Source organism: Megalobrama amblycephala, linkage group LG15 (assembly GCF_018812025.1).
Source record: "Megalobrama amblycephala isolate DHTTF-2021 linkage group LG15, ASM1881202v1, whole genome shotgun sequence".
NCBI lineage: Eukaryota > Metazoa > Chordata > Actinopteri > Cypriniformes > Xenocyprididae > Megalobrama > Megalobrama amblycephala.
In genome coordinates, this window is record NC_063058.1 from 35826431 (window position 1) to 35844602 (window position 18172).

Sequence of the window (18172 nt, forward strand, 5' to 3'; positions counted from 1 at the left end):
TCTATTTCACATCTCTCTCTGGTGTTTCTCATCTATTTCACATCTCTCTCTGGTGTTTCTCATTTCTTTCTCATCTCTCTCTGATGTTTCTCATTTCTTTCTCCTTACTCTATGGAGTTTCTCATCTCTTTCTCATCCCTCTCTGGTGTTTCTCATTTCTTTCTCCTTACTCTATGGAGTTTCTCATCTCTTTCTCATCCCTCTCTGGTGTTTCTCATCTCTTTCTCATCACTCTCTGGTGTTTCTCATTTCTTTCTCCTTACTCTATGGAGTTTCTCATCTCTCTCTGGTGTTTCTCATTTCTTTCTCATTACTGTTTGGTGTTTCTCATCTCTTTCTCATCCCTATATGGTATTTCTCTTCTCTTTCTCATCCCACTCTGGTTTTTCTCATGTCTTTCTCATCACTCTCTGGTGTTTCTCATCTATTTGAATGTCTTCACTGTCACTTCAATGCATCAATTTAATGCATTCTTGCTGAGTAAATGTATTGATTTCTTAAAAAAACTTATTGGTAAAGTACAGAAATGGCAGAATAATACTGAAATATCACAGTGGGTTCACGTCTCACACTCGTCTCTCTTGTTTCTCAGTTCTGATGAAAGATCGCTGTAAACTCTTCTGTCGTGTCACGGGGACGATGGCGTACTATCAGCTGAGGGATCGAGTTGTCGACGGAACCCCGTGTGGACCGGACACGTATGACATCTGTGTACAAGGCCTCTGCCGGGTATGAAATAATACTACGGTACTTTGATATTTACCATGGTGCTGCTTGTTTACTATATTCATATACCATGATATTTATAAGGTAATTCAAAGAATATCATGGTACAACTATGGTATTTATCCAAAAAACATCATGTTACCACACTACATGTCTAAAATAAGCACGGTAAATATATGGTATGTGCATATGGGACATTTGTGTGATTCAAATGGAAACTGACTATCTGAGTGTGTGTGTGTGTGTATCTTAGCAAGCAGGTTGTGACCACGTTTTGAACTCGAAGGCAAGAAATGATAAGTGTGGTGTCTGTGGAGGAGACAACTCGTCATGTAAGACCCTCGCTGGAACCTTCAACAACGCACAATATGGTGAGATTTACGTGTCTGGTGTTTCTCATCTCGTTCTCATCACTTTCTGGTGTTTCTTATTGCTCTCTCATCGCTCTCTGGTGTTTCTCATTTCTTTCTCATTTCTTTCTCATCTCTCTCTTGTGTTTCTCATCTCTTTCTCATCACTCTCTGCTGTTTTAGGATATAACATTGTGGTTCGGATTCCAGCTGGTGCTACCAACATAGATATAAAGCAGGTCAGCTACTCAGGATCACCAGAAGATGATAACTACCTCGGTGAGTTCAGTACATACATTACCAGACCAGATTACCCTAGTGTTACAGTGATGGTATCAGATAATAATACCATGGTGCTCTATACATTCTGAATGTTTTCCATATTCACATGCCATGATATTTACATAGTACAGTGAAGAATGCACATGCAAACTCTTTCAGAAAAACCATAAATTAGTAAATCAGTGACATCTGATCTGTCCAGTTCTGATCCTTCTCATCCTCTGATCTGTAGCTCTGTCTGACAGTCAGTCCAACTTCCTCCTGAATGGGAACTTTGTGGTGTCCATGTTTAAAAGGGAAATCACCTTTAAGGGAGCAGAGATTGAGTACAGTGGATCCAACACTACAGTGGAACGGATCAACTGCACGCAACGGTTAGAGGAGGAGCTTGTGTTGCAGGCAAGTCGAACAACATAAATGCAGCCATTCTAAAAGTGCAGTGTGACACGATTCAGCATCAAGTAATCGCTTACAGTGAAATGAATCAAAACCACTGCAGTTTTTAAACCAATCAGATTTCACTGTGGCCGGGACCACCCAGCATGACAAGATAAGAACGGAAACCATCTAAATATCTTGTTGTGCATCAGCTTTTTTTCGTTTTTTTTGTCTGATTAGGACCACACTGAAAAAAATAAACATTTTTTATCAGTATTTTTGTTTTAAGTGACAAAGAGAGAAATATTGATCATAAAAAGATTCCGCAGTATAATACCACTGATTTACAAGCTTTGTGAACTTCCTGTCATCTCAGGTTCTGTGTGTGGGAAACTTGTATAATCCTGACGTCAGATATTCCTTCAGTATTCCCATCGAGGAGCAGCGGGAGCAGTTTGTGTGGGATCCGACGGGCTCGTGGCAGGAGTGCAGCCGCATGTGTCAAGGTTTTTTGGTTTTCTTTCCTTAAACACCTTCGAATCTCTCTCTAGTGTTTCTCATCTCTTTCTCATCACTCTCTGTTGTTTCTCATCTCTTTCTCATCACTCTCTGTTGTTTCTCATCTCTTTTTTATGGCATCCTGGTGTTTCTCATGTCTTTCTCATCTCTTTCTGGTGTTTCTCATCTCTTTCTCTTTTCTTTCTCATCACTTTCTGGTGTTTCTCATCTCTTTCTGGTGTTTCTCATCTCTTTCTCATTTCTTTCTCATCACTTTCTGGTGTTTCTCATTTCTTTCTCATCACTTTCTGGTGTTTCTCATTTCTTTCTCATCACTTTCTGGTGTTTCTCATCTCTTTCTCATCTCTTTCTGGTGTTTCTCATCTCTTTCTCATCACTCTCTGATGTTTCTCATCTCTTTTTTCATGGCATCCTGGTGTTTCTCATCTCTTTCTCATAACTTTCTGGTGTTTCTCATTTCTTTCTCATCACTCTCTGGTGTTTCTCATTTCTTTCTCATCACTCTCTGTTTTTTCGCATCTCTCTCTCTCATTATTGTCTGATTTTCCTTGTGTCTTTCTCATCACACTTTGGTGTTTCTCATCCCTTTCTCATCACTCACTGGTGTTTCTCATCCCTTTCTCATCACTCTCTGGTGTTTCTCATCTCTTTCTCATTACTGTGTGGTCTTTCTCATTTCTTTCTCATTGCTCTCTGTTTTTTCTTATGTCTCTCTGATTATTGTCTGATTTTCCTTGTGTCTTTCTCATCACACTTTGGTGTTTCTCATCTCTTTCTCACACCTCTCTGATTTTTCTCATCACACTTTGGTTTTTCTCATCTCTTTCTCACACCTCTCTGATTTTTCTCATCTCTTCCTCATCACACTCTAGTGTATTTTTTGGTTTTCTGTCCCTAAACACCTCTGTAGTTGAAAGGCAGTCACTTACGCTTCACATGTGTGTGTTCGTCTGCAGGTGAGCGGAGACGGAAGGCCGTGTGTGTTCGTAAGAGCGATCACTTGGTGGTTTCGGAGCAGAGATGTGAGTATCTACCTCGACCCAGAGGCGCGACGGAGCCTTGCAATAGTGACTGTGAACTCAGGTACATGCACACAAACAGCTCTCGTGTCTTATTCTAGTGATGCACCAAAAGAAAAACTGAAAGACTGAAAAAACTCCTCAGGTGGCACGTGGCGGGCAGGAGCGACTGCTCCAGTAAGTGCGGTCCGGGTTACCGTACGCTGGACGTGCTGTGCATGCGCTACAGCCAGAGCAACAGGCTGAGTGAACGCGTGGAGAGCCGCGCCTGCGCAGACCTGCTCAAACCGCAGACGCGAGAGGCCTGTCATGGTGACTGTCTGCTCAAGAGCTGGCAGTACAGCGCCTGGTCTCAGGTGACCCACACTACAGCTCATATCCTCACTTATTAAAGTACCTCTATTATGCTGTTTTAAAGGTTGTATTTTTTTTTTGTTTTGGTGTCTCATGCAATAGGTCTAAATGCATTCAAGGTCCAAAAACACTTTAATTTCTCTCATAATATCCACTGCAGCATCAGCTCTTTTCTCACAGTATATGAAACGCTTCGATCAAAGATTCGGTCGCTCTAAACCCCGCCTTTCCGAGAGCCTTGCTCTGCTCTGATTGGTCAGATGGCTCAGTCTGTTGTGATTGGTCAGAAACCAAATGCTCATTAGCATATCTGAACACACTACATGAAAGGTCATATCCAAAAAAGCATAATAGGGCACTTTAATAATAATACTATAAAAACTGTCCTAAACCCATCCGGTTGTGTTGGGGTCAATTTGACACCATTTGATTTCAAACTGCTTGAAACACTGGTTAAACTATTTATTTCTTGCTGAAATTTGGTCCCTATTTTTCTTTTAGGGTCATGAATGTGCATGCAAAGTTTCGACACATAGATGTGTTAGGGAAAGGCTGTACACAATTTGTTACAGCTTTTGTTTTGGGCCCAAACTGACCCTCCATTTGTTTCCATGCAGTTCAATCAACACAAAACGAAAACCTCATTGTATGAAATTCATGAGAACTGAAATTTAAGTCTCAAAATACTCTTCTGTATCATCCAAGGAAAGTTTACCCTAAAATTTGACCCTGATACAAACGTATTTTAACACAAGGATCTGTAGATTTGTGTGTATTTTTTAACGTTGTTTCTCATGATTCAATGCTGTTGTGGTTGCAGTGCTCGAAGAGCTGCGGACGAGGCGTCCGGACGCGACAGGCGTACTGTATGAACAATCTGGGCCGCAGGCTGGTGGAGCGAGAGTGTGACGAGCAGCAGAGAGTCCTGAGCGAACCCTGCAGCGACGTGCCCTGTCCCGACTGGACGGCCAGCCAGTGGAGCGAGGTACTGACACCAAACACTCATCATACCACACGACAACTAAAGTCAGCATGAAAGGGAAGTAGCGCTTGTCTTTTCTTGTCTATTGAGATGTACATCTGAGTGAACCACTTCTGGAACAAGAACAAATGTAGGGCGGGGCTTGATTTGATTGATTGGATGGTTGAATCGTTAATCAAATTGTATCTGAACTGAATCATATAAATGCATTTTTAAAATATTAAATTGAATTGTTTAAAATTGTCTCTGTTGACATCAGTGTCTGGCGACGTGCGGTAAGGGCGTCCGACACAGGCAGGTGCTTTGCATTCTGGGGGATGAGCAGCTGAGCGAGCAGCGCTGCGACCCGAACACCAAACCCTCAGCGGTGGGCAGCTGTGAGCTTCCCGAATGTGCGTCCTGGCAGATCGGAGGCTGGAGTCCGGTGAGGAACGCTGCTTGTCTTGCTCTGTCTCGTCGGTTTGTTCAGAGGTTGTGCGTCTCTGATGCTGACGGTGTTTTGCAGTGTACGGTGAGCTGCGGTCAGGGCTATCAGATGCGTGCGGTCAGGTGTGTGTCGGGAGCGTACGGGGAGACGCTGGACGACAGGGAGTGTAACGCGGCCGCCAGACCTCGAGACAGTCAGGTGAACACATCTGATCAACCACTCCAAAGTTTGGAATAAGCACGATTTGTTAATGTTTTTGAATGAATTATCTTCTGCTCACCATAAATTCAGTGTGTGTGTGTGTGTGTGTGTGTGTGTGTGTGTGTGTAGGACTGTGAGTTGTCAGTTTGTCCTCGCGCAGCATCAGTGTTTAACACACCAAGACCAGCAGAAGCGGGTCAACGACACACACAGTGGAGATATGGCTCATGGACGACTGTGAGTAACACACACCAGAATTTCATCTTACTTTTGTCCATATAAATATCAGCATCTGCACCAAATTACATATTTTAGGCTGTTTTTCCTCTGTATTCTCACTAAATGAGCCATAAAAGCCTGATGGATCAAATATGTTACAAAGATAAAAAACACAAACTATTCCATTATAAAGTAGATTGTTGTGTGTTGTTGTCAGTGCTCGGTGTCGTGCGGTGAGGGCCGGCGGGAGCGTTACGTCAGCTGCAGAGACGCTCAGGGCGGTGTGGCTGAAGAGTCGTCCTGCGCTCACCTGCAGCGTCCCGCTGACTCTTCTGTGTGCTTCAGTCCCTGCGGTCAGTGGAGGGAGGGAGAGTGGACGCCGGTGAGTCCATCCATCATTCCATCCATCCGTCCGTCCATCCATCCATCCACCCATCCATCATTCAATTCATCCATCCATCCATCCATCCATCCATTCAACCATCATTCAATTCAATTCATTCATTCATTCATTCATTCATCCATCCATCCATCCATCCATCATTCAATTCAATTCATCCATCCACCCATCCATCATTCAATTCATCCATCCATCATCATCCATCCATCCATCCATCATCATCCATCCATCCATCCATCCATCCATCATTCAATTCATCCATCCATCATCATCCATCCATCCATCCATCAATCCATCATTCAATTCATCCATCCATCCATCCATGCATTATTCAATTCAGCCATCCATCCATCCATCATTCAATTCATCCATCCATCATCATCCATCCATCCATCCATCCATCATTCAATTCATCCATCCATCCATCCATCCTTCCATTCATCCATCAATCCATCATTCAATTCATCCATCCATCCATCCATCATTCAATTCATCCATCCATCATCATCCATCCATCCATCCATCCATCCATCAATCCATCATTCAATTCATCCATCCATCCATCCATGCATTATTCAATTCAGCCATCCATCCATCCATCCATCCATCCATCCATCCATCCATCCATCATTCAATTCATCCATCCATCCATCCATCCTTCCATTCATCCATCAATCCATCATTCAATTCATCCATCCATCCATCCATCCATCATTCAATTCATCCATCCATCATCATCCATTCATCCATCCATCCATCCTTCAATTCATACATTCAACCATCCATCCATCCATCCTTCAATTCATACATTCAACCATCCATCCACCCATCCATCCATCCTTCCATTCATCCATCAATCCATCATTCAATTCATCCATCCATCCATCATTCAATTCATCCATCCATCATCATCCATCCATCCATCCATCCATCATTAAATTCATCCATCCATCATCATCCATCCATCCATCCATCCATCCATCCATCCATCATTCAATTCATCCATCCATCCATCCATCCATCCATCCATCCATCCATCCTTCAATTCATACATTCAACCATCCATCCATCCATCCATCCATCCATCCATCCATCCTTCAGTTCATACATTCAACCATCCATCCACCCATCCATCCATCCTTCCATTCATCCATCAATCCATCATTCAATTCATCCATCCATCCATCATTCAATTCATCCATCCATCATCATCCATCCATCCATCCATCCATCCATCCATCCATCCATCCATCCATCCATCCATCATTCAATTCATTCATCCATCCATCCATCCTTCAATTCATACATTCATCCATCCATCCATCCATCCATCCATCCATCATTCAATTCATCCATCCATCATCATCCATCCATCCATCCATCCATCCATCAATCCATCATTCAATTCATCCATCCATCCATCCATGCATTATTCAATTCAGCCATCCATCCATCCATCCATCCATCCATCCATCCATCCATCCATCCATCCATCCATCATTCAATTCATCCATCCATCATCATCATCCATCCATCCATCCATCCATCCATCCATCATTCAATTCATCCATCCATCCATCCATCCATCCTTCCATTCATCCATCAATCCATCATTCAATTCATCCATCCATCCATCCATCCATCCATCATTCAATTCATCCATCCATCATCATCCATTCATCCATCCATCCATCCTTCAATTCATACATTCAACCATCCATCCATCCATCCTTCAATTCATACATTCAACCATCCATCCACCCATCCATCCATCCTTCCATTCATCCATCAATCCATCATTCAATTCATCCATCCATCCATCATTCAATTCATCCATCCATCATCATCCATCCATCCATCCATCATTAAATTCATCCATCCATCATCATCCATCCATCCATCCATCCATCCATCCATCCATCCATCATTCAATTCATCCATCCATCCATCCATCCATCCATCCTTCAATTCATACATTCAACCATCCATCCATCCATCCATCCATCCATCCTTCAATTCATACATTCAACCATCCATCCACCCATCCATCCATCCTTCCATTCATCCATCAATCCATCATTCAATTCATCCATCCATCCATCATTCAATTCATCCATCCATCATCATCCATCCATCCATCCATCCATCATTCAATTCATCCATCCATCATCATCCATCCATCCATCCATCCATCCATCCATCCATCCATCATTCAATTCATACATTCAACCATCCATCCTTCATTAAGTCCATCCCTCCATCAATCATCCATCCATTATTCAATCCATCCATCCATCCATCCATCCATCCATCCATCCATCCATCCATCCATCCATCCATCCTTCAATTCATACATTCAACCATCCATCCTTCATTAAGTCCATCCCTCCATCAATCATCCATCCATTATTCAATCCATCCATCCATCCATCCATCCATCCATCCATCCATCCATCCATCCATCATTCAATTCATCCATCCATCATCATCCATCCATCCATCCATCCATCCTTCAATTCATACATTCAACCATCCATCCTTCATTAAGTCCATCCCTCCATCAATCATCCATCCATTATTCAATCCATACATCCTTTCATCCTTCCATCCATCCATCCATCCATCCATCCATCATCACTGTAGTGTCAGTGATATAACACAGGTGTTGTACCTGAAGTTGTTGTGTATGTTCTGAACTCAACTCCCTGCTGCTGCTGTGTTTTGCTCTCCAGTGTTCGGTGTCGTGTGGAGTGGGTCGGTCCACGCGGCGGGTCGTGTGCATGAACTACCACCATCAGGTGGACGAGTCGTTCTGTCACCCGGAGGAGCGGCCCAGCACTGAGCAGGAGTGTGCGCCCGTGCCCTGCCAATCCTCCTACCACTGGCCCAACAACCAGCCCTACTTCCCCTACGACCCCGGCAACCACCCCGGACACCACAGCTGGAACGTCCCGTCCGCAGACAACCAGTGGAGGACGGGGCCGTGGGGAGCGGTGAGAGCCGACACACACACACACACACACACACACACACACACACACACATAAATAAATGAACAGGCTCTTACACAATCACTGTTTGTTTGTGATAGCGATTCAAACGTTCATAATTCACGCTCACCGTGAGAGTTCCTGTCATCTGACTGCAGTTTACTTCATTAGACCATGTGCTCATTAGCTTTGATCCGCTGCAAAAGCACAGATGCATGCTGGGACTGAATGAGTTCCAGTGTGTGTGTGTGTGTGTGTGTGTGAGGGTTTTTCATAAAGGGTCTTATTAGTGTCGTTTTACGACCATATGAAAATAATGCAATGTAATACAGGCTGTAAAAAGACGGTATATTGCTGTAGGAACATGAATTTATGTGGAAGATGTGAGAAAATGAGCTGATTAGAGTTAATAAATCAACAGTATGATTACAGATACAGATTCATTCAGATTTATTACACAATCAATGATGCATCACTGGAAGTGTGTTTTTCGTGTTACATTAATGAGAATTAGAGGGAAAATGTGTTGAATTGGCATTAAAATAGTCATAAGGTCCTTAATACAGGCCTTCCTTTGATTTGGTGTGCATGTGCTGAGATTGGTGTGTTTGTTCAGTGTTCCAGCACGTGTGAAGGAGGCTTTCAGCGCAGGGTTGTGGTCTGTCAGGACGCAGACGGCCGCAGCACCAATCACTGCGACGAGAGGGTCAAACCCGACGAATCAAAGAGCTGCGACTCGGGACCCTGTCCTCACTGGAACTACGGCATCTGGGGCGAGGTGAGACTGATGATGATGATGATGAGCTTAAACTAACATCATATTACTGTAAGAGTAATAAACATTGAATTAACATAATGTAAACATAAATAAAATGCCGCCCAGATAGCTAGTGGGGTAAAAAATATTGTTTATTATAATTATTATTGTTATAATTATATATTATGTTTAATGATTATCATTATATTTATATTAAATAATCATTTTTAAAATAATTCTATTGAATAATAATATTTAAAATAAAATAATTATTTTATTCATTAGTAAAATAATTGTGAGTCAAGAGAAATATTGGTTGTAAAAATTAAATATTATTTATTCACTACCAAAAAGTCTCAGTATTGTTATTATATTTAAATATTTATTTTTATGTAATATTTATAATTTATTTAAATGTTGTTTATTTAATAATTATTATTTTTACACAAATATTTTACATGATAATATTATAATAGCAATAATATATTTTAAATAATATTATTTTGTTCATTATTAAACTAATTTTACAGAAAATAAAATTATTATTATTTATAATTAATTTTTAGTAATTGTTTTTAATTATAATATGTATAGTACAGTTATTATTTTATTGTTTATTAAAATACATTTTATTTATTATTTATATATATTGTATCTTTATTTAATATTTATTATTTTTAAATGATGACTTTGAATGATAATATTATAATTATGTAATAATAATAATATATAAATAATATTATTTTTAAAAATGATTTTCAAAAAACTCAACAAGAGCTATTATTACTTATTTTTTATATATTATATATGTATATATATTTATATTTATATTTGAAATTATTTTGATTGATAACAATAATAAAGATAATTTATATTTTAAATAATGTTAATTTATTTATTATTAAAATATATTTTTATTATTATTAATTAATAGTAATTATTATATTTGTATATTTGATCTTATCCATTTGTATTTAATAATTTTTTTAAATGATAATATTTATAATAACAATAATAATAATAATAGCAATAATATATTTTAAATATTTTTTATTAAAATATTTATATTTTATTAAAACATTAATAAAATATATATTATTATTTAATAATTTTTTTTTAATATTTCATTTGAATAATAATAATTTTTACTAAGTCTGACACTCTCCATCTCTCTCTCTGTCCTCTAGTGCACGCGGTCGTGTGGTGGCGGTCAGCAGACGCGGTTGGTGGTCTGTCAGCGTCCAAACGGGCAGAGGTTAAATGAGTACAACTGCGACATGCTGGACAAACCGCCCGATATGGAGCAATGTAACGCCCAGCCCTGCCCTGGCTCTGCTTCCTGGCACAGACGACCATGGAAGCCGGTACGATAGCAGCTCTCTCTGTCTCTGTCTGTCTGTCCCGCGTCCCATCAGACGCTCGTGTCTCAAAGCCAGATGGTGTTTTCATGATTGGTGAAGGTTTGTGTTCATGCCGATTTGTTTGGGCATCGTTCAGAAAGGGCAAAGTTCAGCCATTTTGTTTATAACGAAAGTCAGTATGAATCTTTAGGCCACACAGGCACATTTCACAAGAAGTCATAAAAAAAAAATCCACAACCGATTTACAGGTTATAAATTACATTGCAAAAAAAAGAAATGATGTTCTTCTGCAGTATTGATATTTGTACGGGAAAACAAGACAAAAATACTGAGGAAGAACATCCTTTTTTGACTGTGTTGTCTGAAAACACGAATCATTTGTGCGATTTTATTCGTACGTGAACTCGAGTTTGAGTTAGTCTTAGGCTCTGTAATCTAAAAACACAAGTGTATATTTGTGTATAAGAGTTTAATATTTTAATTATTATTATGACAATTACCCAGCAGCCATTTATTGTATATTACATTTGTATCTTTGTACAGAATTAATATTTTTAAGTTCGATTATATATATATATCTATATTATTTAATAATTTCAATTTTAAAATTTGGTGCTCGTGGTCTGACGTCGACTTGTACAGAGGAAAATAATTTTTGTTAGTGTTTTTTTTGTTTGTTTTTAATTTGTGATGTGAAATTAGTTTTTATAATATTAATTCAACACGACCTGCAGTTCATTTTCCAAATAGCTTGATATTTTTGCAGTGGATATAAACATATCAATGTTTAGATAATGATTTGACGTTGCGATACTACGACGTGGACTGAAACACTCAAGGAAAACTTGACAAATGAAAGAAATACCTCATCGTTCAGTCTTCGTCTCAAAATGCACTTGCAAACAATGTAAAACACTAAGCAGAAATGTACAGAGCCCTGCACATGACATGCTGACAAAAATATTTACTAATTAGCTCCCGCATTTTAAGTAAATCGTGCTAAATCAAATTATCATATCGTGCGCACGATTTACTTAAGATGAGCGATTGAATTATTATATCATGTGCACAGTTTACTTAAAACGAGTGATCGAATTATTATATTGTGTGCACGATTTACTTAAATCGAGCGATTGAATTATTATATTGTGCGTAAATTAAATTTTAAGTAAATCAGGTGCACGATATAATAATTTGAGCGCTCATTAAGTAAATCGTGCACACGAAAACGAGTGATTGAATTATTATATCGTGCGCACAGTTTACTTAAAACGAGTGATCGAATTATTATATAGTGCGCACAAAAACGAGTGATTGAATTATTATATTGTGCATACGATTTACTTAAAACGAGCGATCGAATTATTATATCATGTGCACAATTTACTTAAAACAAGCGATCTAATTATTATATCGTGTGCACGATTTACTTAAAACGAGCATTCGAATTATTATATTGTGCGTAAATTAAACTTTAAGTAAATCGTGTGCACGATATAATAATTCGATCGCTCATTAAGTAAATCGTGCACATGAAAATGAGTGATTGAATTATTATATCATGCGCACAGTTTACTTAAAACGAGTGATCGAATTATTATATAGTGCGCAAAAAAAAATGAGCGATTGAATTATTATATCATGTGCACAATTTACTTAAAACAAGCGATCTAATTATTATATTGTGCGCACGATTTACTTCAAACGAGCGATGGAATTATTATATTGTGCGTAAATAAAATTTTAAGTTAATCATGTCCACGATATAATAATTCGATCGCTCGTTTTCGTGTGCATGATATAATAATTCAATCGCTCATTAAGTAAATCGTGCGAACGAAAACGAGCGATTATATTGTGCACACAATTTACTTAAAACAAGCAATCTAATTATTATATAGTGCGCACGAAAACGAGTGATCGAATTATTATATTGTGTGCACAATTTACTTAAAACAAGCGATCTAATTATTATATTGTGAGCACGATTTACTTAAAACGAGCAATTGAATTATTATATCGTGTGCACAATTTACTTAAAACAAGCGATCTAATTATTATATTGTGTGCACGATTTACTTAAAACGAGCGATTGAATTATTATATCGTGTGCACAATTTACTTAAAACAAGCGACCTAATTATTATATTGTGTGCACGATTTACTTAAAACGAGCGATTGAATTATTATATTGTGCGTAAATTAAATTTTAAGTAAATCGTGTGCATGATATAATTCGATCGCTCATTAAGTAAATCGTGCACACAAAAACGAGCGATTGAATTATTATATTGTGCATACAATTTACTTAAAACGAGTGATCGAATTATTGTATCGTGTGCACAATTTACTTAAAACGAGTGATCAAATTATTATTTTGTGTGTAAATTAAATTTTAAGTAAATCGATATAATAATAGTAAAGCACGATATAATAATTTGATTGTTCATTAAGTAAATCGTGCACACGAAAACGAGTGATTGAATTATCATATCGTGCGCACAGTTTACTTAAAACGAGTGATCGAATTATTATATCGTGTGCACAATTTACTTAAAACAAGCGATCTAATTATTATATCGTGCGCACAGTTTACTTAAAACGAGTGATTGAATTATTATATTGTGCGTAAATTAAATGTTAAGTAAATCGTGTGCACGAATTATTATATCGTGCACACAATTTACTTAAAACAAGCGATCTAATTATTATATCGTGTGCACGATTTACTTAAAACGAGCGATTGAATTATTATATTGTGCGTAAATTAAATGTTAAGTAAATCGTGTGCACGAATTATTATATCGTGCACACAGTTTACTTAAAACGAGTGATCGAATTATTATATAGTGTGCACGATTTACTTAAAACGAGCAATTGAATTATTATATTGTGTGTAAATTAAATTTTAAGTAAATCATGTCCACAATATAATAATTCGATCGCTCGTTTTCGTGTGCATGATATAATAATTCGATCGCTCATTAAGTAGATCATGCGCACGAAAACGAGCGATTATACTGTGCACACAATTTACTTAAAACAAGCAATCTAATTATTATATAGTGCGCACGAAAATGAGTGATCGAATTATATTGTGTGCATGATTTACTTAAAACGAGCGATCGAATTATTATATTGTGCATACGATTTACTTAAAACGAGCAATCGAATTATTATATCGTGTGCACAATTTACTTAAAACAAGCGACCTAATTATTATATTGTGTGCACGATTTACTTAAAACGAGCGATTGAATTATTATATCGTGTACACAATATAATAATTAGATCGCTTGTTTCAAGTAAATTGTGCACACGATATAATAATTCAGTCGCTCGTTTTAAGTAAATTGTGCACACGATACAATAATTCGATCGCTCATTAAGTAAATCGTGCACACAAAAACGAGCGATCGAATTATTGTATCGTGTGCACAATTTACTTAAAACGAGCGATTGAATTATTATATTGTGCGTAAATTAAATTTTAAGTAAATCGTGTGTCCACGATATAATAATTCGATCGCTCGTTTTCGTGTGCATGATATAATAATTCGATCGCTCATTAAGTAAATCATGCGCACGAAAACGAGCGATTATATTGTGCACACAATTTACTTAAAACAAGCAATCTAATTATTATATAGTGCGCACGAAAACGAGTGATCGAATTATATCGTGTGCACGATTTACTTAAAACGAGCGATCTAATTATTATATTGTGCACACGATTTACTTAAAACATGAGAACAAATTAGTAAAACGTGCTGACGTATTAGTATGCTGTAGGAGCGGTTTGTCAATTTATGGCCACGATGTACATATTTATTTCACGTATGTCATGTGTGGGGCTCCATAGAAATGTAATAAAATCAAACAACCAAAGATTTCAGCCTCGTTCTGTGAAGTAACACTGTACGATTGTTCGGTTCAGTGTACTAGTTTATTTCGACCTGCTCGTCATCAGGTATCAACACTGAGATGTGGTGCTAATGAGGATTCAATCACTAATCACTGTCTACTTTGTTTTGTCTAATGTAGCGCAGAGTTTTAACGTATTATATTTGGTAACGCTTTACAATAAGGTTAATTTTTTATAATTAGTTATCTAACAATGAACAATTCTGCATTTAATCTTAGCTAATGGTGCTCTTTTTCTGGTGCAAATTGGGGAAACTAATTTCATCTAGTGGAAGCGTTTAGTACTGCGCCCAGACAAAATCTTACTGAAAGCGAATTTTTTGCGATATCAACCTCAAATTTGGAACACAACTTGTGTTTTAATGCGTTAACTAATATGAACAAATGAGACCTTAATGTAAAGTGTTACCCATTATTTTTGTATCAATGTTCTTTTACTCAACATAATGCGCCGTAAACGTCTGTTAAGGTTGCAGTCGGTTTCTGCAAACTAAACCTTGAGAGCATTTTAGCTCTTATTTAATCAACTATGATGATAAATCTGGAAACCACAACCTATCGAATGAGTCTGTCTGAATGAGTTTATCAAACACATCACAATATTCTTTATTATTGATAATATTTTCTCAGTTTCAGAACACAAATACCTCTTTTTCATGCCATATGTTTGGTCGTTCATCTGCTCGTTGGCCATTTCTAAATATGTTTGAAGGATTTCTGTTGGTTTATTTATTTGTTTACAGCAGGAGATTCAGTGCTGCAGCTTTTACATGATAAAATGTCTTATTTTGTTTTGCACCGTGAAATAACTGTATATTTGTCTGCATTTTTGTTGTGAAGCCCGAGCGATTCGTTTCTCCTCTGATCCACTGATTTCTCTCCAGCGTTCGTCTCTTATTCTTTTTCTTCGTTTCGGTTCATTTTCTTCTAATTTCTGTCAAATCTTCTGTCCGCCCTCATCATCACTCATGATGTATGTTTTTGTTTTTCCTATAAATATGTTCCCACTCAGTTTGTTCCAGAACTATTTCACACTGTAAAAATGATTAAAATACATAAAGGTTGTGAACGCTTGTGTTGTTTCTTAGTCTGTTCACATCTGAAGGTGTTTTTCTATGCTCATTGAGCTTTTATCAACAGATTTCTGGTTAATATGTGTATGAATATTTAACTGCTCTCTATTGATATGAAGTCATTCACCATTTTTAATCAAATTGATGCCTTCTAGTTTATTATAAGTAAAGTAAATCATTCTGTGGTCAGTCTCTCAATTAATATAAGCTCATAAATTATTTGAAAATGAATGATCAAAATGCTGTTTAGATGGAGTTTATAGCAAACAATCACATCATTTTTAACATATAAATATATAAAAATATAATATATATCAGGGTTATTATAGTTAACTAAAACTAAAACTAAAATCCTAAAAAAAATATGTTTTGCTTTAAATGAAATAAAACTTGAACTTTATGATAATGATGGAAAATAAAAGAGGACCTAAAACAGAACCTTGAGGTACCCCTGTGTTTACTTCATTGAAGAACGAACTATAATTGTCCATGTTCGTTCAGAAAGTTTAATTTAACTTAATTTCAACTAGTTGCCTGGGCAACATTTCTCATTTTTAACTTAAATAACTAAAAATGAAAAAATAAATAAAAATGTATTTTGACTAAAATTAAAATGAAAATATAAAAATGAAAGCCAATTCAAAATATTAATACAAATCTGAATATTAAAATAACATTGATAAATATTTATGCAATATATAATGCAAACTTACTCAAATCAAGCATGTTTCAGCATCATGCTTTAAGAAAGTATATGGAAACTATTAAAGATAATTATTCATAAACATCTTTATGTGCAGAAATATAGCTGCAGATAAACTTTATTTTAGACACTTTCTGCTGTTTCTTCTTGAAGCGCTTTAGATTGAATGAGGTTATTCACGCACAGAGAGGTGTACTTTATGAAATCCTGCCTTGCTCTTGTAACTTTCATGATGTTTTCTTTAAAGTTTATATAGTGAACTCCCAAGAGCAAACGGAGTGAGTACAAATCAGTCCGCGTGCATCTGGGAATCATTTGGCTAATGGCTCGGCTGTAATGCATTTGGCCAGAGACGCGGCGCGCTTTGCTTTTACAGCAGCGTTGGCTGATATTAATCAGAGCTGGTGAGAGTCCTTCATCTAAGAGTTAAAACAGTGTTTATGGGTCTGAAAAACCCAAGAACAGCCCCGTAATCAGAAAAGATTGCACTTAAAAGCATCTTCATATTTCACTCTCGCTGCAAAAAGTATCCCAGTTGTGAAATGACAAATAAACATCCATAATTGTGTTGCGTCAAGTTTGACTCCAAACGAAGTCCTGAAAACCAATTAAAATCCATGTGTTTTAATGTTGAGCTCAATTCACTGCAAATTACACTGTATTTCTGTCTTGTTTTCTAAACATTCTTAAATCAAGATACTTTTACTGGAGAAGCAAAATAGCTGAATATATTTAATATTAATGAAAAATAATCAAAATGAAGTGAGTTTATGATTCAAACAAGAACAAATATCTGCCAATGGGATCAGGAAAAATACACTTAATTCAAAGGGAAAACAAGATGATTTTTCTGAGCCCATTGGCAGATAAAACTGAAATGAAATCTAAAACGTTCTGTGTTCAGCAGAAAAGCTTTGATTTATAATTTAACGCTGCAGATCATTGATTTCCGTCAGGATATGCTACAAAAAGGGTTTCTTCCATGAGCCCAAAATGTACTTTCATGGACATTTTTAAAAAGATTTTTCCTTTTTAGATGAATTTTAGATGTTCTATCATACAGTGAAAGAGCTCATATATTTACTGTCAAATCAAGTCGTATTTATTTGTTTTTCACACTGTAAAACTGATATGATCAGTAAATCATGGCAACATGTTTTTACATTACTTTAACTCATCAAAATAAGTTAAGCAAGCTATATGAGATTCATTTAAGTCAGTTTAATGTAGTGCAACACTTTACAATAAGTTCTGATTTGTTGGATTTTTTTTACAGTAAAAGCAGCTTTACAGAAATAATCAAACAATATGTTTCTTGTTGCAAGGCAAACATTGTTAAACGATTGCATAAAATTTTCTTTCTTTATTGAAGTTTTATTGTTATTATGATTATTTTAATTTCTAAAACTCTTAGTTTGCCTTGAAAAAAGCCTTTGCTGCTGGTGTTAAATGATAAATAAATAAATGAGATGGACATACATTGACCAATCAGAACTTGTGCTTTAGA

General features: G+C 36.8%; 1 protein-coding gene across 3 annotated transcripts in view; it reads left to right on the plus strand.

Annotated features, from left to right (window-relative positions):
• The window catches only part of LOC125246949 (A disintegrin and metalloproteinase with thrombospondin motifs 20), a 93334-nt gene that overhangs the window by 53042 nt on the left and 22120 nt on the right, over window positions 1-18172 (plus strand). For all 3 annotated transcript variants that reach the window (XM_048158102.1, XM_048158104.1, XM_048158103.1), the window contains 15 exons: window positions 593-729; window positions 980-1097; window positions 1260-1355; window positions 1591-1757; window positions 2113-2242; window positions 3212-3338; window positions 3420-3630; window positions 4449-4613; window positions 4870-5034; window positions 5116-5235; window positions 5368-5475; window positions 5675-5839; window positions 8590-8850; window positions 9464-9625; window positions 10792-10968. In XM_048158102.1, coding sequence (XP_048014059.1) covers window positions 593-729; window positions 980-1097; window positions 1260-1355; window positions 1591-1757; window positions 2113-2242; window positions 3212-3338; window positions 3420-3630; window positions 4449-4613; window positions 4870-5034; window positions 5116-5235; window positions 5368-5475; window positions 5675-5839; window positions 8590-8850; window positions 9464-9625; window positions 10792-10968 — 2309 coding nt within the window. The remainder of the gene's footprint in view (window positions 1-592; window positions 730-979; window positions 1098-1259; window positions 1356-1590; window positions 1758-2112; window positions 2243-3211; window positions 3339-3419; window positions 3631-4448; window positions 4614-4869; window positions 5035-5115; window positions 5236-5367; window positions 5476-5674; window positions 5840-8589; window positions 8851-9463; window positions 9626-10791; window positions 10969-18172) is intronic.